The sequence below is a fragment of the Gossypium hirsutum genome, chromosome D02, assembly GCF_007990345.1.
Source record: "Gossypium hirsutum isolate 1008001.06 chromosome D02, Gossypium_hirsutum_v2.1, whole genome shotgun sequence".
Taxonomy (NCBI): Eukaryota; Viridiplantae; Streptophyta; class Magnoliopsida; order Malvales; family Malvaceae; genus Gossypium; species Gossypium hirsutum.
The window spans coordinates 69,769,071-69,792,146 of record NC_053438.1 but is presented as its reverse complement, the minus strand read 5'-3'; the positions used below and the strand labels follow the sequence as shown (position 1 = coordinate 69,792,146).

General features: G+C 31.8%; 3 protein-coding genes across 9 annotated transcripts; all 3 read right to left on the bottom strand.

Annotated features, from left to right (window-relative positions):
- Positions 1 to 3,746: 3,746 nt before the first annotated feature.
- On the bottom strand, positions 3,747 to 7,458 carry LOC107908905 (uncharacterized). Of its 6 annotated transcripts, none has more exons than XR_005910576.1 (7): positions 7,333 to 7,428; positions 5,374 to 6,496; positions 5,002 to 5,185; positions 4,865 to 4,911; positions 4,619 to 4,783; positions 4,273 to 4,383; positions 3,747 to 4,137 (listed from the first exon to the last, which is right to left on the bottom strand). XR_005910576.1 is itself a non-coding variant. In XM_016836196.2 (5 exons), the coding sequence occupies exons 3-5, from the start codon at positions 4,859 to 4,861 to the stop codon at positions 4,099 to 4,101; spliced, it is 393 nt and encodes a 130-aa protein (XP_016691685.1). In that variant the 5' UTR covers positions 4,862 to 4,911; positions 5,002 to 5,185; positions 7,333 to 7,458; the 3' UTR covers positions 3,747 to 4,098. The 6 variants fall into 6 exon arrangements, 1 of the variants encoding a protein (XP_016691685.1); XR_001687121.2 differs by having other exon boundaries at positions 4,619 to 4,911; positions 5,374 to 6,172; positions 6,348 to 6,496; XR_001687122.2 differs by having other exon boundaries at positions 4,224 to 4,383; positions 4,619 to 4,911.
- Positions 7,459 to 10,931: 3,473 nt separating this feature from the next.
- LOC107908904 (uncharacterized) lies at positions 10,932 to 11,816 on the bottom strand. The gene is made up of 2 exons (XM_016836195.2): positions 11,297 to 11,816; positions 10,932 to 11,193 (listed from the first exon to the last, which is right to left on the bottom strand). The coding sequence occupies exons 1-2, from the start codon at positions 11,688 to 11,690 to the stop codon at positions 11,102 to 11,104; spliced, it is 486 nt and encodes a 161-aa protein (XP_016691684.1). The 5' UTR covers positions 11,691 to 11,816; the 3' UTR covers positions 10,932 to 11,101.
- Positions 11,817 to 16,455: 4,639 nt separating this feature from the next.
- On the bottom strand, positions 16,456 to 20,602 carry LOC107908902 (pentatricopeptide repeat-containing protein At4g33990). Of its 2 annotated transcripts, none has more exons than XM_016836194.2 (2): positions 20,458 to 20,602; positions 16,456 to 19,223 (listed from the first exon to the last, which is right to left on the bottom strand). In XM_016836194.2, the coding sequence occupies exons 1-2, from the start codon at positions 20,463 to 20,465 to the stop codon at positions 16,781 to 16,783; spliced, it is 2,451 nt and encodes an 816-aa protein (XP_016691683.1). In that variant the 5' UTR covers positions 20,466 to 20,602; the 3' UTR covers positions 16,456 to 16,780. The 2 variants fall into 2 exon arrangements, with proteins under 2 accessions (XP_016691683.1, XP_040945133.1); XM_041089199.1 differs by having other exon boundaries at positions 20,468 to 20,581.
- Positions 20,603 to 23,076: the final 2,474 nt, after the last annotated feature.

Here is a 23,076-nt window from a genome sequence, read left to right as displayed (position 1 = left end):
TATGTCTATTTTTTATGCTTCAGTTTATTTATTTATTTATTTATTTGCTATGGAATGTATGATTTATTTATTATTCGTTCTGTTCATTTTTTTATTTTACATAATCATGTTTATTATTCCGCCATGCACATGAATATCATATTTTAAAAAAGGGAAATATTTCCAAATAGGGCAATATTTTGCGTTTGGAAATTCGAGGAACGTGCCCTAAGGTACTGGGTTTCGATTTCTCGTTCGACCAAATAGCTAAATATCCTTTTGAAAACTTTTCAAAAATAAGGCAATGTTTTGCGTTTGGAAATTCGAGGAACGTGCCCTAAGGTACTGGGTTTCGATTTCTCGTTTAACCAAATTGTCAAATATCCTATTGAATTTAAACTCATGCCATTCGAATTTTTTTTAAAAAAAAAGGATCGTATTTTAAATTTCTTTAAAGTTTTCAATGTTCGACACTAAGACATCAGGTAATCGGCTAGGTACCAATTTTGGGCGTTACGGGGGTGCTAATCCTTCCCCGTACGTAACCGACTCCCGAACCCGTTTTCTAAATTTCGCAGACCAAAATTGTTGTTTTAATAAAATCCACTCGTTTATTAAAAGCAACTACTTTTCAAGGTGATCCAATCACACCTTAATAAAAGATTGGTGGCGACTCCCGTTTTCATTTTCAAAATCCAAGTCGACCCCGTTTTCAACCAAAAAATGGTGTCAACATTTAACTTTCAAAAGGGGCCAAAATTGTAAATTTTTTCACTAAAAAAGGCTAAAAAGGCTTGACTTGAATTATTTACATTAGAGAGACATTAAAAGTGCAATTATACCATTCAACCAAGGAAGCAAACCCCTTTCTTGTGCTTATACCTTTGATTTAAAAACCTTAATTCAATCATCCACATTGCTAGTATTTATCATCAGTTGTTAAACAATGCCGTGTCTAACCCGACCTCTGATCATTTCCTTTCTATTCTTTTCGTTCTTAAATTTCCTACCAAGAAAGCAAATGAGCAATCAAAGTGTTTTCACCTGTACTGGGAAATTTCATAGAAAAGCAATAAGACAGTGATGTGAAGAATTAGAAGAAAAAAAATGAAAGCGAACAATAGTTCAAAAACTAGTAGACTAAATGACCAACACCATTGATTAACATTTAACATTATATTCGACAATATCTAAAGCTCATATTACTGCAACATATGTGGTCATTTGAAAGCGTTACAGTCTCCAAGAGGCTAATTCTAGGGGACATTAACTATGTCGAGTTATGGTATTTGGGTCGTTATCAGTTCGGTAGCTCGATGATTCTTTACAACAATGTTTATGCATAAACTGAACCTTTCATGTATGTATGTGTGTATATATATATATTGTGTGGCTTGTATTCGTAAAGGGTCACAATGTATGGCGCCCAAGACTACATTCAAAAGTGATCCCGGGGATTGGTTGATTTTGTTTTTGTTATGGTCAAGTCTTTGTTTGTTCACTAGTCTGCAATTTGACAATTCCTTTTCAATTCTTTTGATGGCTGAAATGAATTGGGATATAAGTAGGTGCAAATACGTGAATCTACCATTTGAGTTACGAACTATCGTCCATCAGCTCTTTAAGGGGTGAAGCGGTTGACAAAACAAAAAGGTCAAATTAAATCATACCGTAAATAACACATAGTCACCTATTAAAAAGAAATAATCATCCGTGCATAACAAGATCTGAACTTGTGCCCCTTAAATTACAACTATAAGCGTATATGCCCACCACTCAACTAAGTGAAACAAAATCCCAACTTAACTTAAAACAATATCAACCAATTGAAGAATTCATCAATTCTAATTGGGCAACAATTAGAAAATCGAACCTCCTTACTATATCTTTTGATGTGGGCGTAATGATATATTTCATAATTATTGATGTAATAAATATTAATACAATATGACGGGAAATATTTTAAAAACCCCATAAAAATGAATATATACATATATAATAATGATTGTGAAGTCACTATATTAAATCCCATTCCCAAGCAAATCAGGCAACACCAATCCCTGAATTTGCCCACCGTTGTCTTTGTTTTAACATCGGCTGACCCATGCTTTCCATATTTCCTTGTCACAAACCAGAGCTACGTATCGATTCATGCTTTCCATCTTTCCTTGTAACAAACGAGAGATACGTATCGATTAGGGCACCTGTGGTTGCACTATTTGATAGTTTCCAGTCCCATCATGAATCTTGTTGTCACCATTGACAGAAGAAAATTACACTAACAGATGTAATAATAAAAATACTATGAACACCTTGACAATCGGATTATATTTTATATTTCCTATTCAGAAAATAAATAAGATAATCTATATCCGTTACATCAAAAAAAAATCTTATTCATTTATACAGTTAAAAACTAACTAGATTGATAAGATAATTACATGCAACATATTAATATACAAGAACTAGTTTTTAATAATAAAAACGAAAGATTTTTTAACAAAATACTAACTTCCTATTTGATCTAATGTATAAATACCAATTTGTCAAATTATTTTAGTAAATGAAGATATTACAATTCAACTCTCACCACAAATACTCCAAAATACTTTTACTTTAACCCTTTTAAAACTTTCCCAACAATCAAGGTCTACCTAGATTCGAATCTTGCCAAATATTCCCATATGATGAATGGTTCATTAGCTCTTTTCGAAACCTGTGACATGCAATGACTCTTTCTTTAATTACATTTTCATGATATCAACCTTTCTAACTTCAATCCTTCCTTCCATCTTTATGGGAAGTTTTTATCTATACTTAAAATCGGATTAGTTCAAATCCTTAAATCTACTAATATTATTTTCTTTCATTCACAAAACTTGACCCAACGAGAGTTATTATCTCAATGTTCAAATTTTATCGAAGGCGATTACTTCCCTAAACATTTTAAGAATAAGAAAAAGATCGGTAATTAACTAAACTGTTTGATCTAATTTTTTTTAAAAGAACTCATAAAAATAGGGGAAATTTCTATAAAATTGATTAACACAAAAGCGGTAAAATCCAACCCAATTTTTGGTTTTATGCTGGATTTTTGGACTAATAAGTTGGAAAAATATTTAAAAAAAGTTGTTCAATTGGTTTTTTGATGATTCAATGGCGATTTCTAGCGGTTTGCTCAAAACCCAATCTAATATCAACCGGCACACCAGTCGACTCTCAGCCCGACACGCCAATCAATTCCCAGCCTGACTGCTCAAAACCCAATCTAATATCAACCAGCACACCAGTCGTTCCCTAGCCCAAGTGACCAATTCCAACAACATTGCTCTTGATCCACTCTTGGACCAGGGTCTAAACTTCCAGCATCCACCTCCATCGATGCTGGCGATATCAACAGCATATTTTTAGGGGTGGAAGATGAAAGTAGATGGCAATGCTTGAGGCAAGGAAACCAATAGAAAAGGAAAACAACTGGGATAGATGTTGTTCCACAAGTTGAAACAATGAATACTATAAGAGTTTGGAACTGCAAGAATTGTTTTTGGTTGAAAAAAGAAGTAAAGGTAGAGGAAGAAAAGGACTTATGTGAGAAGGGTTAAAAAAATTTAATGTTTGAATCCCAATTATTGCTAAGCTAAGCTGAACAATCGATTGAGCCTTAACGCTCAATAACTTAGTTACGGCCATCACTTGCGCGCACTGAACTGCATATTTTCTTCCAAGTTAAGAGTTTAGAAAAGTTATTGATAGTAATAAGAGTTGTATAAAAGAAAAACCTAAACAGCCTTTTACTTTGGCCCTGTTTAGTGGAATATCTGAAGGGTTAGTAGGGATCAAAGTATGAGGGAGTGTCCGTATTTAGCATTGCTTTTGACTGTTCAAAAGTAATTGTTTTTGCAGCAAAAACAATGCTAAACAAGAGTTTTTGCCATTCAAAACTGGCAAAATACTTCTAAAGAGTGCTTTTGAAGCCAAACGAAAGAACTGGCTTGAAGAGTTTATTTTAGGCAATTGCGATTGTGAACGGCTATACCGGGCAACATGTATGAGTAGACAGAGCTCTCAGGGCAGCTCCCCTTCCACACCAGTTTCTTCTTCTCTCCTTTTGCATATGTTTTATTGAAGATTGAGTTGTCTATTGTACCCACTTTTCACCTGAAGAAGAGTTTCAGTTCATGGATGATAAATAAATGTGAGGTATACAAACATGTAATGTAAAACATTGTCTCAAACAAACTTACAATTTTTTTACATAAAAATGAAGTGGCAGGCAAAAAGTTAAAGTTTTACTTGACCGTGGCTCGAAGCATCGAGAACTGCCATCATCTTCAAGCTTTTTGCACCGGATATTGCTGGTCTTTTTTCCTTGGTCTTCATCCACCAAGTTCTGATCTGACACCTCTATGAAAGATCAAATACTAAAACTAAGCAAAAATTAATAAATTAAAACTCTAATCATTCTTATCTAAATATATTCCACAGTAATCAGGAAAATGATGAATGTTCATGGCAAAGTTCACACATAAGTTCAAAAGTATACACGAGTTCAGTTAGCATGGAATACTGAAACTTGTATTAGAAATGAATAAAGAGAAGATATATATATACCAGCAGATTGAAGCCTAATTAGATTTACCAGCAGTACAGCTACCCAAGCTGTGATTGCAGAATTGATATATGGGATGCTGCCCTGAACTACTTGCTGATTAGTGAGTTGTATTACTTCTTGAGTAGATGTAGATTCCATCATTGGGCACCACAATTTCTCTCGGAAGAGGAAATGTAGTTGAGCTGCTTTTGCCTGCAGGTGTAAGTGATGTAACCGTGAACATCCCATGATATCACAAGAATCAGCGGGTGCTGCCGAACAAAGGGTCATTACTCTGATAGTTTATCTTTCGGTCTGCAGTCATCTTGTAGAACCAAAATCTGACAAGATAACTATATAAGTTATTGCACAAAGCAATTAATTGAAATAAAAACAACATGTGAAGATAATAAGCAGATTAAGGGTCCGACCTGATGGGAAAATCTATGACCTTTTGCTGGAAGTTGTGGGGTTGCACAAGGCTCCCACGTTTTCTCTTCTCAGTGAGAGCCATGCAAATTCGTAGAACTATGCAACTGCTTAAGAAATGATGCTTCTAAGAAATCAAGATAAGAGTTGCATTTGCTTCTCATTTGTCCAAACCATAGTTTGATCCTGCAGAGTTAAAAATTAAAACAACAAAGGAGAACGTTAGAGCTAAACACACAAGGAAAAGAGAGCTATAGCTATAAAGAGAAAAGCAAACAACAAATATTGGCAGAGAAAAAATCTAATAATTTAAGTAAGCTTAACTAATAAAGAACAAAGAGATTCCTACAACAAGAGGACATTCTTTAACTTACCATCCAATCCAAAGTGACTTCAATCAGCTGAAGAATCATTCTGCTAGGTTTTACCCAATTGTCCTCACCTTTTTGGATTTCTCAGATAGATTTATCATTAGCAAACAGATGAATAAGGTGCTGAACAAATAATTAAGCCTAGGTTGGGAGGCTAGCTAGTGCAAGAGAAAGTTGTAATACTAACTGAAGGAATCCAGTATTGAAGTTGTTCAAGGAAAATATACATTGATAGCAAGTGAAGAATTAATAAGCAAGGCAATTTAATAAGGAACCTAATCACCTCCAGAAGAATCCCTTACTAAATGAATTAAGGAAGTGATGATATCATACTCGCAATGAGGGAGTTATCGCGTTCTGAAAATGTTGAGAGAGAACTATATTTTTGTGATCATTAAAAATATTTGTGTAATTCTTTCTCAAGAGAATAATCAACTCCATGACCCTAGAATGATGTATGAAAGCTTTCAAAGTGGTCGTGTGAGTGCTGCCAGTGACAGAGACCTTGCTGCCATGTTGAAGAGTGGTGAGGAATGGCTGTGTTCAGGAATCAAGTTCACATGGTGTAGAAAGAGAGGCTGTCTGGGCAGATTGAGAAGGAATTCCAATAGAGAAGAAAGAATATTGAGAGTTGCATTTATTAATGGAGACACCTCATTCAAATGAGACTTGGAAAGCAAGATAGGGCCAAAACGGAAAACAGGAAGAAGACCACATGAGTAGTTCAGGCAGGAATTTCTTTTGACTATCTGGTGCCATAGCTTCGTAGTATAATGATCCATAGACACAGCAATGAGGGGAACTGATAAAAGAAATATCAAGTAAGACAATTTAATAATCATTAAATCCAAGCGAACACTCTTCTTCCATTAAGGTTGTCTTAATACACTATTTGTATTTAAATGCTTAGTATTGGCAAGCAGAATAATGCATAGCCTTTCCACACACACACACAAAAAAAGCCCTTGAATTTTAACCTCAGCAATCAGCATATATCTTCAAGATTGATGGCATATAAACAAGAATCCGGAATAGATTATCCACTCAACCTTTGCTCCGAATCCACCATTGTATTTGTGGACTCGTCCAATGGTAAACAGCTACTGTCTAAACTTTGAAAAAGTTTCTGAAGCATAAAGAACAAGAAAAGAAAAAATTATACCATTCAAAAACTATCAGTGACCAATCTTGAACAAAATTGCAGCCAATTCTATCTAGATAAAGTGAGAAATAGAACCCTAAAACTTTCTTCACAACTAAAATAATTAGAAATTCAATTTACATTTAGAAAGAAAAAGCAAATCCAAATTAACAAGATAATCCACTATGATTATCCATATTATAATATTTCAGTGGTTATTTCCAAAAAAAATTATCACCACAACTACACATCAAGATTTTGCTTGATGATTGGCATTTAAAGAGTAGGATCCAGTAAATAATTCAAATATTCAGTAGTTGGCCAAAAAGCAAAAAACAACAAGCAGTAATGTGTGCTAAACAAATATATTAGTTAAGATTTCACATACGAAATTCCATTTAATTACAAAACTATTTGGCATTATAAAAACTGAGATTCTCAGTAAAAGATCAGTAGCTTTCAAATTTTAAAGCAACTCAAAAGTGCTCTACAGCCTGTGTGACCTACTATTCCAGAATATAAATAGATGCGCAAACTAAAGGTTATAAAGACACTTACTATATAATCTTCATTCTTTCAGCAATTAAAAACACAAAAATCAGCTAAATCCTTCAATAAATAGATCTTCTCTTCTCTTTATCTTTTCCTAATATGATTTTCAAACTGAAAATAGAACCTTAACAATTGCCGCAAAAAAATAAAATCTGCAGTCACAATGTCATATCACTAAAAGCTAACTACTAAAATTTATAACCTGAGAATAACACATGCAAAGCAATAGCTGAAATGAAAAATAAAATTCAACTAGAAAGGAAGATTACCAGTCTTGCATTTGCGGTAGAATCTCTGACGCTCTCAGTTCGTCCGAGTCAACTTACTTATTTTCTTTTTTTATAAAACAAAAAAGGTGGAATTTGTTTTTAAATTGAAAGGGAAAAAGAAAATTGGTTTTCAATTTATAGCGGGGAAAAAATCGCGAGGGAACGAGATAGCGATGGTGTTGGGCCGATGAAGGCTCCAAATGGCGACTTTTTTACACGTGTCAATACATCAGATAGGTGCCACGTCATCTTTAATATCTTCGGCAATTGTCAACCAGATATTTATTCTTCCGAATCCCAAGAGAAAGAAGTGCATATTGGAATATTAGGTGACAAGCAACTGTCTATTAAATAATATTTTATTGCAATATATAGAAAGAGGTTGTGTGGATTGACCTACATATCAATACGGATTAGTTAAATTGAATTTTTATTTTTATAATTTATTTAATAATATTTTAATTAAATCGATTAGACCAATTAATTGATAGTCAATTTTGATAGTTAATTATACATAGTAAAAAAGTGAAAAGTGAATTTAGTTTTTAAATATTCGTCTAATTTACTGATATTATATTATGTTATATATTATTAGTGTATTAAATATAATTTATTTTATTATTTAAAAACCTTAAAATGTATATCATTTTTAATAAAGGCGAACCCAAAATTTATTTTTAGTAAAAGCCAGAATTGAATTATAAATATTTAAAAAAATTTCTTATTTAATCATTTTTTAAAGGATTAAACATAATATATTTTATTTTTTGAGCCAAATTAAAGTATAATTTTACTATATATTAACTTAAATTTTTATTATTTATAAAAAATAATTTGCATGATTTTCATTTTGGGAGGGTCAGGCCACTGCCTGCCCCTCTTAAATTCGTCCCTGGTTTTGTGGGACATTAAAATTGAGAGAAGGAATGTTATTGTCGAGATTTGAACTTTGAACTTTAAATGCTAACACCGAATTTTTAATCGCTTTCTCCTTTCTGTTGTTGGCAGAAGTATTAGATTACGTGACATTCACAACGTGGGATAAAACAATGTATGTAAAAGTTATATATTTATCTATACTACAATGAAGCCTCTGATTAAGTTGGTGTCACACATCAATCGAGTCTCAACTTATTTACGAAATTACTAAAAAACCATTCATTTTATAAAATAAGTTAAATTATCATGAGGGCATTTATATCTTTTTATATTTTGTTTATAAATCAATAAAAATTACTCATAATGGAAAAACACAATGCATATAAAACCTTTAACTTTACTATTTCAGCTAAAGCATTATTTGGTTTTTTTATGTAAATTATTAATAAATATATTTGTTACGTAATTTTTTTTCACTCGTGTTATAGGTGTCATAAATCTATCATTTAAATGTTGGTATTTTAAAAAATAATATATGATTTTTTTTAGAGGTGATAGTTTAGAAGATTTTTTAAGCACTAGTTTAAATTATTTTATTTATTTATAAAATAATATATAACTTTTTTGACTAATTTGATGTCAGGAGTTAAACAAACATCGACTCAAATTATTTTTTCAAGAAAGCAATAAATATTATTATAAAAGTGTTATTGTATTTTAATCTTTTCATATAAAATTTTTAAATTAAACAACTAAAACCCACTACTTCTCCAATCTTCAATATTGACCGTCATGTCGATTTGGATATAAGGTATGTTAATTCTACTCGTTGATGGGTAATTATCCATCGTATTATCATCTAATCGTCGCTTAGAGCTTGCTAGCCGAATTTTTTTATATTAGAAAAAAAAGGCTTAATAACCCAAAGACTTAAATAATAACTTTTGAATAATTTAATGACTTAAATGAAAAAGTTTGAATAGTTCAGTGATTGAAATATAAACTTACTAATAATTTTATGACATTAGGTGTAGCTTGCCTTAAAGTATTTTGTTATATCCCTGTCAATTTGGACCTGGTTAGGCCTTCCATAGGACTCTTACCTCTCTTATAAATACCCAATATATCACTTAGTAGGAGTACTGCACTCCACTCAAAACCCTAATGCACTAAACAGTCATCCTGTGTTCCCTAATTATCTTTCGGTCTTAAAACGGGTAAATCGACACTTCTCTTTTTTAATAGAATAGAATAGAATATATCAATTCACTAAAATAATAAATTTTTTTTACAAAGAGAAGGAACTTGGATTTGTTGCTTTTGCTATTAAATTAAAGTTAACAAAACTATTTTTTTAAAATTATCACTTTTTTTAACATTAATTTCATTATAGGTTCTTATCATGTATGTTCTTTATGATACAATGCTTAGAATTACCCATAGCCCTTCCCAAAACCCTTAAATAAGAGAATAATACGCTTCAACGTACTCGAATCCATGTCCTCTTGCACTGGCAACAATGCCGATGACAATCAAGCTGAGACTCAATCAACCATTTTTTTTTATGGATAAATACGTTAAGCGAACAAGTTACAAAAACTAAACCTTCCCCTCCAATGGGGATACTTCAAACACTCTTAAACCATGACGTCTATCTTGGACTAGCTTGATAAGGTTATCAGCATCCTAATTATCCTCACTAGATACGTGACATGTGCTCCATTGTCCGAACTATAGTAAAAGTTGATGAATTCTTCTGATTAACGTAGATTGGAACCCTCGGAAGAATACTCTTGAATGATTTTAGTTGCCTCAAGATTATTAGATTGAATTAAGATATTAACATAACCCCGATCGATCAAGATAGCCATACCATCCAATATACCCCATAATTCTGCATCCAACACAGATCAATTCCTCGAGTATCTGTTATAGCCAAGCATCCATTTTCCATTTTGATCACAAGCAATTCCTTCCGCAACCGCAAAACCTTTTCCATCTCTAACTGACCCATCAGTATTTAAACAAACTCAATTACTTGACAGGTGAGGATAAGGAATCGAACTTAGGCAAGGAATATTTTAATTAGTTATATTTTCTAATTCCTTAATAAAGAATTTTTTTTCCTTTTTATTTTCAAAATGCGTCACTTATAGTATTTGACAAGTTTTTCTTTTTCCATGTTTCAATATTACCATTTTAGACCCTCAAAAAAAATATTCCTATTTTAGAATCCAAATTCACGTTACTAAGTTCATGAATATATTTAACCAAAAATCTCTGTATCATATCGTAAATATTTTGGTCCCTACATTAATACCTTCAAATTTCGACGTTATAAAACTTCACATAAAACGTAATTCAACAAATATAGTTAATTGCACCAGCATCATTTTTATTTTAAATTAATTCTTAAAATTTAAAATATTTTAATTACGTCCTAAATTATCAAAATTATATCATTTAAATCATTTTGTTATTAAAAATATTAAATTAAATGCCACGTCAAATTTTACGTGATTAAATTTAAAATGATTTTTTTAAAATGAGAGATTACAAATATTTCAAAACCAAAGTTTTTATATCAACCATGTAGTTTGATACAAAATTTTCATGTAAATAATTTTTTTATTATTTTTATTTTAAAATATATAATCATTAAAATGATTAATATTAATATATAAGTAAAATTAGATTACAATGAAATGATAAGGCAAATATTGTCCAAAACCACCAAAAGCAATGATCAAAATTTATATTACAATGGAATGAAAATCATATATTACAAAAAAAAATTGAAATTCATAAATTATATAAACCTAAATGAAAATGTAATTAATTACATCAAATTCCATTATCCTTTTTATACTAGAAAACCTCCAACGGCAAATCAATTTGGATTCCCTGAAATTTGCTGCACCGAGCAAGCCACCACCTGCGCCCATTGTCGCAACCTAGTCTTTACCGTTTGAGGATCATCGCCTATATCAAGAAATTCAAATAAAACAATCAAGGACCTGATTTTAATACGGTTAATTTCAATTTAGTAAGAAAATTTTAAAATTATTTTAAATTTAAAACTGACCTTGATCAATTATGGTGTTTGTGCTGCCAGCGCCACTGAAAGATCCTATCGAAGATGCCGACGAAGTCCTCGACAATCTACAGCTGTACTGACGGTTGACGGCACAGTAGAACGGCAGAGCGGGTAAAGTATCGGATAACTTCGGATCCAATTCAGGCGAGTCGGGTTCGAAACCGAAACCTAACTCGATGCAGCCTTTGAGCTCTTCCAAATCATCGTTTGAGAAGCTCTGAGATCGGCGGAGGCCGTGGCTGTGGCTGTGGCCGTGGCTTTCCTTCCGTCTCAGCCACGCCTCGTCTCGTTCCACGTCGGGAGACCACGAACGTTGCTTGTATAAAGGCCGTGGTTGTAGTTGAGGAGGTGGTGGAGGCGGAGGACGGTAACGTTTCGGCATGAGTTCAGCAGCGCCGTCACAAGCCACTGTTTTAACGGCGGCTATGGTTTTTTGGAGGTCGGTTGGGGGGGATGAAGAAGGAAAATTTGGGACGTTTCTCCAAAGTATTTAGTACGTTTCTCCAAAGTGTGAGTATCTGTATCTATATATACACGGTCATACACAGATATGGTTTGGTTTGTTTAATAATTTTGGTCAAATTTCTAAAAGGTCCCTGTATTATATATTTTTAACGAATTTAATCTTTCTACTATAATTGTATCATTTCCTATCCCTTATTTTTTATTTTAAAAAATATGTAAATAAGGAAAAATAATAAATGCAAATTAATGATAATAGAAAGATAAACATTTATTTCATAAATTTTAAAATATTTAAACTAATTTAAAACCAATTCAATTTTAGGCTACTGATTCTCGATTCAACCAACCGAACCATTTGGTTCCAACAATCATGCTAATGCCATCCTTTTTTTCGTTAATTTTGTCAAATAATTTAACACGACTTATTTCTTGTAACATGTGATGATATCATATATACTTCACAATATTTTTTATACAATTGAATAAAAAAACTGTAGAAGGACTAAATCTGTAAAATAAAAAAAATGGGAGGTACGGTGGGTCAAAAGTGGGTCCACACAAAATTATAGAAGTTTCATTAATCATTAATGGGCACATGGGTAAAGCTGTCAATTAATAGTTAGTTTGTGAATTATTTATAAATTTATTAAATTCTTGTTTCGTGTGGGACGGTTTAAAGTTTCATTGGGTTTAAATAATTCGGGTCAGCTTATTTTTCAAGTTTAAATACCTATCTTAATTACATAACGTGAATTCCAATATTTGAAAATAAAATTTAATATATTTTTTTATTTTTTAATGTATCCCTCGCATTTTGTGGACCCATTAAGGGGTAGATGCTGACCATGAGTATTAAAGTTACTTTATACCTAGGACGAGGATTGAACCATCGACCACTAGTTAAAGTAAGAGAGACCCTTGCAGGGGCGAAGGCAAAAAAATTTTTAGGGAGGTCGAAATTAAATTGTAAATTTTACAATAACAAAAATACAATTTCACTATTTTACTAGCCTATATCTTTATAATTTTTAAATGATTAAATCAAATTTTTATCATTTTTAGTAGAACTAAAGTGCAATTTTACCTTTACTAATTTAAGGAGTTAGGCCCTACCAGCCCCATAACTACATCCTTGGACCCTTGTCATCTCATCTAACTTCCGTGGTTAAATAAAATTAATATTTTAATTCACTTACTTAAATAAAAATATTCGAATAATTTAAGGATAAAATTAAATTTTTTTTACTTAAATGACAAAAACATACTCATTTCAATATTTGTGTAAATTTTAGTTTTTTTATTATTTTAGTTTTCATAATTTTGGAAAATTTACTGATAGGATAATATTTGTAGATTTTTAATATTTAATTAGATTTTTTTTTATTTTACAAGATTTGGAAAATAAATTTACATGTTTGTAATGTAAACACAAGAACTTAAATTATTGTTTTTTTGGTTAATTTGTTGCATATAAATTATTAAACTGTTGATTTTTTTGTTCGTTTTTTGCTTATAAATTGTTGAACGATTGATTTTTATGTTAATGATTTAATAATAAGGTTTAATAATGTTACCTAATTAGTAGGGCGGCAACGGGGCAAATAGGGCTTGGCTCCCTAAAATGGAAAATTCTCCTTTAGATCTTTTTCAATTTTATTAAATTATGAATAGTATATGGTAAATTTACAATTTGACCTCTCAAAAATGAGAAAATTTTGATTTATTCATTCTAAAAACTATGAAGATGTAAACTAATATATAGGTGAAATTGATTTTAGTTCTTATAAAAATATATAACTTAGTTTTGGCCCCTCACAAAAAAAAATTATGTTTCCTCCCCTACTAATCGAGCTAAATTTTCAATTTTCATAAAACATAAAAACCTAGTACGCTTGTTTTAAGGATTGGGATATCTGCCCAAATGAGAAGTATTGTTCAATATTTGGAAGAGTATAGGCAATAAAATTAGGTTGTGTAAAATATGTGCCAAACTTGGACTATAACGTTCAAGGCTCCAGCCCAAATCAATCCGTTGAATATTGGAACGTAGTGTTTTATTTTATTACAATAACACATAAAAATTAAAGTTATAATATATAATACTATAATGTAAACATTAAAAAATATATTATATTTAAAAGTAATAAAAGTAAAATTCATATAAATTTATTAAATAGTAGATTAAAAATAATTTAAATTAATTTTTAAATTGTAGCCAATTCTAAATTGGTTTGCGTTTATCCTTTACAAATATGGATGGACTCGATAAAACTTTAAGACATTATTTTTGGACAAGGATGACCTTAAGCAAGATTGTTTTAATACCATACAATGGCCTAACCCGACCCAACTTTATACCCAAGTAGAGACAACTTCCCAATATTTTAAAAATGGAATCCATAATTTTGTTTTGAAAGTTTCTATTTTACAAATAAATACGAGTGTAGAGAACTAAGACGTGGAACAAAGCACGACATAATAAGAACCGAAAAAAATTGGATAAATTCATTCAAGGCATAGACACATATTTGGATTAGAAATCCACATATCGTAATTACACATAGTAAGACTTAAACTTGAATGTTTAAGGATCCAAAGAATCCACCCTTAATCAACAATGCCAAAATTTAGTTCGCACGAAATTCATAATTAATTATGTTATTATTAAAATTATTTTTTTCCTATTTTAATGGTTCTAGATGTTGTTAATTATCAATGGTCTAAATAAAAAATTGACTTGAAATTATAACGCATTTTTCACTTAAGTTTTTTTTTGTCAAAAGTGATATTTAAATTGTTAATTTTGTTTCATCTCATCTCATGATACGATATCGAAGAATAATAACATGACACATGTCACGTTTTTATTAGACTGTCATCCAATTTTAAAGTAGAATGAAAACTTTAAGTACCTAAACGAAAAATATATATGATTTGGAGGCCAATTTCGTAGTTAAACCAATTCCAAATACAAACTTATTAATAGTTGACTTGAGACAAGCCTTACCTTACCACAAGGGTCTGATCTGATGATTAATAAGTTGTTTAACCCTCATAAAAATATTCATATGAAATTAAAAAAATAATAATTAAAAAAATCATGAAGAAAAGTGGATTTTGGCTGTTTATTGTCAAAAGGGCTGAGCTGGCAATTATGAAGACTTGTGAGGACTAATGAAGTCAAACTGTGAATGATCTTTTTTCTCCCTGTTTCCATGTTGGCATGAAGCATAGTCCAGATAAGCACATGGACCCCTTGTCATTTCCCTTCCACCTCTACACCTCACAATATTAAAGTCAAATTCTATAAAAAGTATCTCTCTTATGTGTTTTTTGTAGATTTAGTCCCTCTGTTATTATCTTATTCCACTTTGTCATTTTTAACTTTGAAGAATTGTAAAAAGAAAAATTGAAAAGAGTTGACAACAAGATTAAAAAATACACTTTTCAAAAAAGTAAAACGAATTCTGTTATTAGTCTATGCACTGTGTAAGTTACGGATTTAATCTTTGTGCTTAATTTTGATTATTTTTAGTCTTTTTTTTTTTACTTTTCAAAATTTGGTAATCGTTATATTCTGTTAAGTTAAATTGTGTTATTTCCAAAATCTTATGCGATAAATATATTATATTATTTCTACATATAATTATAAAAAATCACGTCATTTTAATTAATGAATTTAACAAATAAAAGTTTGAATCAAGATTGAAATTTTAAAATTCAAAATGTATAAAAATTAAAAATGATCAAATTGAAGAATATGTAATAAATTTGCAACTTACGTATAATATGAGACTAATAGCAAAGTTTGACAAATCAGACATACTATTTGAAACAAGATTAAGATTTCAAATTTAAAAAAAAAATATAAGGACTAAATTTACAAATTATACATATATGTTGATTAATTAAAAATTTTAATCAATTAAAAATGATCAATTTACCGCGCAAAGACTAAAATCACCAAAAAAAAAACTATAGTACAAGAATATCTCAAAATTTATATAATACAAAAGTTAAAATATGTCACAAGTCTTTGTACTTTTCATAAATTTAAAATTTAATATCTGTACTTTTATTTCTAAAAATTTAATCTCTACTTTTCAAATTTCAAAATTTAAATCCAATTATTAACATTGTTATATATATTTTTTAAAATCGGTTGATGCGATAAAAATATATATACTCACTTGTTGCCATGTAACTAAAAAATGACGATACAATATACCTGAATTAATTTAACAAAATAATTTTAACAATATTAACAGTTGGACTTAAATTTTGAAATCTGAAAAGTAAAACTAACTTCTAAATTTACAAAAACTACAAGGACTTATGACATATTTTAACAAATGTTTTTAGCATTAGACTGATTCGACCACCGGTCAGGCCACAAGTTTATTAGTCCAACTAATTCGACCGGTTCAATTAATTAATCATTAAAAATTTCATAAAATTTATTAAAAATCCAATTCAATGAGCTTTTTGTTGGGTTCAACCAATCCATACCGATTCTTGGATCATGTCTTCTGGACCAATACTCCGGCTAGTTCCCATTCCAACCAACCCGACCAGAATTTTAACCTAATACAAATTATTTCTGTATCAAAATTTATATAAATATAAAATACATTAATCAGACATGTTGAAAGAAAGCAAAGAGTAATTAGACTTTTAGAGAATGGCAAAAATGATGAGCTTTTCTATTAAGTCATATCGGTTTGCAGATTTGAATGGGTACATCATGCTGAAAGTATGGTTCACCGGTAATCAATCCAAGCTCCGGTTCAACTGCCTGAGCATATAAAGAGCCAACCCCATTTTCATGATGACGAAAAATGGTTCGAATCAGGCTTGATGGTCTCTCTCGGTAAAGCAGATTTGAATAAGTACATCTTGTTGTCTGATACAGTGCAACTCGTGCCGGAAGAATGGTTTAATGATAATCAATCCAAGTTCCGGCTCAACTGCTTAAGCTTTATAGAGTGTACTTTCTTGAACTCATGTTTACCAATAGTCACGGCAAGAGCAAACCCCGTCTTTGAAATGATGAAAACGGTTGGAATCCCGTACGATGATCTCTCTCTCGGTGATTTTGGATATGTACTTGGTTGCATTGTGACAATCACCGCAAACTCTCAGGTTCTTGAATATTCGAATAGGAGTTTTAGGAGGGGTGCTGATAATCCCGAATGCAATCGCCAATCTCTCGCTATGACTCATAAGGATATGCTCCTTCTCGTCTTCTTCGACATCCTGCAAAACAAAACTGTAGTCTGGAACATGGCCTAGACTTTTCATTTTAGCATTCAAATTCCTCAACTCCTTGTATATCTCCCCGCATTTCGGATGGCTTTGATTTCCGGTATAAAAGACATCGACCTTGTTATTCGCCTCAATCGAGCTCCATCCAGGAGTTTTCCTCAATCCCATATCTCTGGCTAGTGTTCTTACTTTATCTACTCCTTCCCATTTCCCAATATTCGCATAAATGTTAGACATCAGAACATAGTACCCGACATTCTCGGAATCCACTTCAAACAAACGTTCAGATGCAAAAGCGCCCAAATCAATGTTTCCATGTATTCTACAAGCACCAAGAAGGGCACCCCAAACAGATGCATCGGGTTTTACAGGCATGTCTTTTATAAAATTATATGCCTTCTCTAGATGCCCAGCTCGACCGAACATATCTACCATGCAACCATAATGCTTCAAAATAGGCTCAATCCCGTATTCTTCCCGCATCACATTAAAGCACCACTGACCCGCTTCAACTAAACCCGAATGGCTACAAGCTGAGAGCAGTGACACAAAAGTTACATGGTCCGGCTTCACTCTCTCTTCTCGCATTTCTCTAAATAGTTTTAGAGCTTTCTCAGCATGCCCATGAATTCCGTGACAAGATATTACGGCATTCCAGGGGACAGATGTCATTTTCGGTACTTCATAGAACAAGGACATAGCATCATCTAATTTCCCACATTTCCCATACATGTCGATTAGGCAGGTTCCGACAAAGATATCCAAATAGAGCGATGACTTAACCAACAGTCCGTGAACCCGCATCCCTTGTCGCAAGGCGCCTATATTGGAATAAGCGGGTAAAATGCTGACCCAAGTCGCTTGATTTGGTGCTATTTCCTTTTGCATCATGTCGAATACTTCGATTGCCTCGCTTGCCAAACCATTTTGAGTGTAACCGGTGATTAAAGTGTTCCAAGATACCACGTCTTTAACCGGAAGGGCTTCAAAAACTGCACGTGCAGAACTCATATCACCAAGTTTACTGTACATGTCCACCACTGAATTTCCGGAGATGACATCTTTCAGAATCCAACCTCTCCTCATGACAAATCCATGGACGGACTTACCATTCCAAGAATCACCTAATTGAGCAACGATAGATGTTACACTCACCAGCGTCAGGTAATCAGAACTAATTCCAGTTAGTTGCATGTCGTAGAATAAAGCTAGCGCCCTGTTCGGATCATCATTCTGCTCGTAAGCAGCAATTATCGAGTTCCAAGAGACCACATCCCTTACTACCATGTTATCGAGAACCTTCTGCGCATTTGCCAACTCACCAAATTTCGCGTACATGTTAATCAAAGCATTAGATACGAACAAATCATACTCCAACCCACGTTTTATAGAATATACATGAATCGACATTCCATTTAAAATATCGTCTAACTGTGCACAAATAGGAAGAATGCTAACTATAGTAACCGGATCCATCAGTACCCCTTCTGATCTCATCTCATTCAAAACATCTAATGCCTCCGCAGCATTGCTGTTTTGACAGTATCCAGAAATCATTGCATTCCAAGAACCCATATCTCGTACTGGCATATCATCAAATAATTTACGAGCATTGCCTAAAGCTCTGAATCGGGTATACATGTGAACCAAGGAAGCGGTGACAAAGACATCCCATTCAAAGCCCAGTTTTAGTACCAAGCAATGTATCCTCATCCCATCGAGTGGATTTTTACAAGCTTTTAGCACGGGAGCAAAAGTGTAGAAATCAGGTCGAAGACCAGATGTCAAGAAAAACTGGTAGAAACAATCTACAGCTTCCCGAAAATGACCCGTGCGTACATAAGCAGAAACCATTGAATTCCAGGTATAAACATCTTTGTTGGGTATTTGATCAAATGTGCGGCGCGAGAACGAGACATCGCCAAGGTAGGCATAAACATTAACAAGCTTGGCAGAAAAAAAGATGCTTCGAGCTTTCCCCGCAACAACAACAAGGGCATGGAGGAGCTTGGCAAGGTGCAACCGGTTGCAGGATTTGAATAGACGGTCGAAATCAATCCTCTTGTCACCGCCTTCATCTGATGTGCGTTGAAGAGCATTCACGGATGTTGAAAACAAGGTGCGACGAGCTTGAAACAAAGGCAAACTTTCGGAAACATGCCTACTTCTGTAGGTGGACACCAATCTGAGTAAAATAGATAATGCATAAGGCATACTGCAAATTGGGAAAAGATTTAGAAACATAAAATATAGCCTAAGTCTAGCAATTACAAGACACAAACACCAGTAGCTATCAACAAAAAAAAATTGTTCAACCTGTTACCTATGCAGTTTAATTAGATATATATTTGTTGAGAGATTTCTGACTCCTTTTACAGAAGTCTCTGAAGTGTCGCTCACCCAAAGCCAGCAAACCCCTCAACACGTCTAGTATTGTCCCAGCTCGAGGTTTTGTCTCCTGATTCCATCGAGAGCCGCACGGGATTCACTTGATCAGGTTATCAGCACAATCAGACAAGGCACCCCCACTCCGCAAATCCCGCATGGTTCTCGATGGAGTCTGGAGACAAAACCCAGACCAAGGACATTACCAGACATGGTGAAGGGTCCACTGGCTCTGAGCAAACTAACACTTCGAAAACTTCTCCTATGCGGTTTAATTAGATATATATTTGTTGAGAGATTTCCGACTCCTTTTACAGAAGAACAGTGTTAGGATCGTCCCGAATAAGCAACGAACAAGTAAAAATAGTAGAAGAAATTGAGAAGATGAACACACAAATTTAACGTGGAAAAACCCCTCAAAAGAGGATAAAAAACCACGGGCAAAGATAATTTTACTATAATGGCAAAAGAATGAAGAGTACAAAAGATGGAGATAAAAACTGAACCCGAAAAACAAAGAACCCTCAAACGTAAACACAAAATTCTCTGAATGTGTTATGAGTTCTAATCTAATGGGTGTCTCTCAATTTTAAGATTGTAAAGGAGCCTATTTATAGGCTAAATTAGTAAGTCAAATAAACTATACTAATAAATGCTAAATATATTATACTAATAAATACTAAATCTTCTATAAAGAAAATATATTTTTGTTTAACTTGACTTGCAAGCAATCTCTTAGAATTTGGGTCACACAATTCTAACAAACAGTAACCCAATATAAATTCTATGGTTCCCCTATGATATCTAATTAGAAAATTCAAGTTACAGATAATTGTGAATATATTAAGTGGTGAAATGGAAACATAATCTTCACTTTTTTTCTCAATCCAATAAAATTGTATTCTGAGAATGACCCCATCATTAAACTAAATGCAAAAGCATTAATAAAATCATTTAACTACCCAGTGTTCTAAATTGAATGTAAACAAAAGGGGAAAAAGAAGAAAGCAAGAAGAAAGCTCGGATAATCATACCTGAACATACATATAAATGTTATGGTAAAGACGATGTTGCAAAAATGAGTGTACAAATTCGAATGACGATATGCTGAGTTGCAGAGAGAAAGGGTAGGCCAATTAGGGTTTTAGAAATTAGGGATTAAAGTCATTAACTTTCCTCAATTTAAAATTTAAGTCACCCGTTAAAGCTATACGCAAAAGTGACGTGGAATTTTTCTAATTGGCATATTAACACATTTAATCCTCAATATTTACACATTTAAAGAATGTGATCCTCAAACACATATAATTAAATGATTATTATATATTGCGAAAAGTTATAAAATAAATTATTGTTTATATAAATAATATTATATGTTTTTATATTTAATTATAATTATAAAGCTCAAATATTCATTTAGCCCCCGGAACTTGACACATTCTCTCAATTCGGTACTTATAAAATATTTAAAATATAAAATAAACTATAAATTATAAAAAAAAATATGTATCTAAAAATTTTAAAAATAATACCAAAAAATTCTAAAATTCAAGTTAGAAAATTTGAAAACCCAACAAATTTACATTTTTATCTAAATAAATTGCAAACAAATTAGACGACTTCTTCAAGTTGACAAGAATGCAATAGGAAGCTTTTAGATTTTATTTATAAATTATTTGTTAGATTTTATTTAAAAGTAACGAGTTTTTGGGATTTTTATAAATTTCTTTAAGTTAAACAAACAATCAAATATATTTAAAATTTAATCTCTTTCTTTATTCGATTTCAAAATTTAAATTCAATTGTTCTATGTGGACCAATTTTTAATAGAAGATTTTTTTTAACAATCTTATTATAGGTTCTGATCATATTTGTTTTTTTTTTTACAGAATGCCTAAAATTACCCATAGCCCATCCTCAACTCATAAATAGGTTCTGATCATATTTGTTTTTTTTTTTTACAGAATGCCTAAAATTACCCATAGCCCATCCTCAACTCATAAATAGGAGGTTAATGTGCTTCAGTGCATTTGAACCCACGTCCTCCTGCATTGATAACAATGCCCATGCCAATCGAGCTAAGGCTAAATCGGCTTTAATAGAATAATTTTAACTATATTAGCATTTGTACTTACATTTTTAAATTTGAAGTGTATAAAAACTACGTTCCTTTAAATAAAAATAGAAAGACTAAACCTAAAATGTACAAATAATATAATTATTTTAAGTTTTAATCATGACTTCAATCTAGAAGTGCTCATGGGCCGGGCGGCTCGGCCCGACGACCCGCCCGAAATATGGGTTTGGGCAAAAAAAACAAGGCCCGTTTAGAAAACGGGCCGGGCATCAGGCACCATTTTTTTAGCTTGGGCCTGGCCCGAATATATTATAAATATATATATTTTTATTTTTTTAATTTTAAAATATTTTTAAAATACTTTTTTATTTTTAAAATAAATTTTTGGTGTTTATTAAAAATGGGTCGGGCTGGGCCGGGCTCAGGCTTAGGAATTTTCCTGGCCGGGCATGGACAAAATTTTAGTCCAATATTTTGGGCCAGGCCGGGCCCAAAATGCGGGCCAAAATTTTTTCTAAGCCCGGCCCATGAGCACCTTTACTTCAATCCTTGTTTTTTTAGTTTAATTAATTTTTTTTCTTCTAATTTTTAACATTTTAATTCCCATACTTGTTAATAGATCTCCTTTAAATTTAAATACATGGTATTTCAATATTCAAAAATTTCATTTAAAATATAAAATTTATTTTATCAAACTTGTTCAAATTACATAAACCAAAACATAGTATTATGAATTAAATTTTAATTTTAAATTAAATAAGAAAAATGAATAAATTTTCAAAATTAAAAATTAAAACATTAAATTTCAAAAAAAAAATTGTTATTTTGTTTCTATGTGCATTGTGTAGTTTATATTTATGCAAAAAAACATGCAGAGTTTGCATCATAATAATGTGCATTTGGTGCAACACATGTGATGATGATATGGTGTGACCCTATGACATGTGAAATCCACTTCATTCTTTTAAAAAGATATTTCAAAAATTATTAATTTTATATATTTCATTTAATACCATCCTATAAATATCGATTGAGTTTTAATTAAAAAAGCATTACCTTATAAATTGAAATCGGACTAACAAATAATTTTTAAACATTTACTAATATTATTGTATTTAACATTTCAAATGCATTTTAAATTATATAATCGACAACTAAATTGCATTATCCCAGAATAAATCTCTTCCTCTATTGCCCTTTAATTCTCATAATAAGCTTAATCCTCCTAACCACAGTGATTCTTAAGTCCGCCGTCTCATTGTTGTGTAAAATCCCAACTACTTCCAGATTATTTGCATGAATAATGGCCCTTTTAATACCTTTATCGAGTAGAACCAATTATATCATTTTTAGTTTTTTTTATTGAGTATAATATTATATTAAAAACAATAATTAATTATTTTATTCATCATTTCAAATTACAATCATTAACAAACCCTTTAATTATATCACATCTACATTTTGAATAAAATATTTTTATTTTACGATATACATTTTCTTTGCCGGGAAGAAGTAAAGTAGAAATTATTCTCGATAGAATTAACGTTAACTGAAAACTTAAATATATAATTCAATT

What these genes read in the sequence shown, in the direction of transcription:
- LOC107908905 (XM_016836196.2), bottom strand. Translation starts at nt 4,861, where the DNA reads ATGACCCTTTGTTCGGCAGCACCCGCTGATTCTTGTGATATCATGGGA. An exon ending in CTTGGGTAGCTGTACTGCTG is followed by an intron (nt 4,384 to 4,618) that starts GTAAATCTAATT and finishes GATCTTTCATAG; the next exon opens with AGGTGTCAGATCAGAACTTG. An exon ending in ATGCTTCGAGCCACGGTCAA is followed by an intron (nt 4,138 to 4,272) that starts GTAAAACTTTAA and finishes ACTCTTCTTCAG; the next exon opens with GTGAAAAGTGGGTACAATAG.
- LOC107908904 (XM_016836195.2), bottom strand. Translation starts at nt 11,690, where the DNA reads ATGCCGAAACGTTACCGTCCTCCGCCTCCACCACCTCCTCAACTACAA. An exon ending in AAACACCATAATTGATCAAG is followed by an intron (nt 11,194 to 11,296) that starts GTCAGTTTTAAA and finishes TTCTTGATATAG; the next exon opens with GCGATGATCCTCAAACGGTA.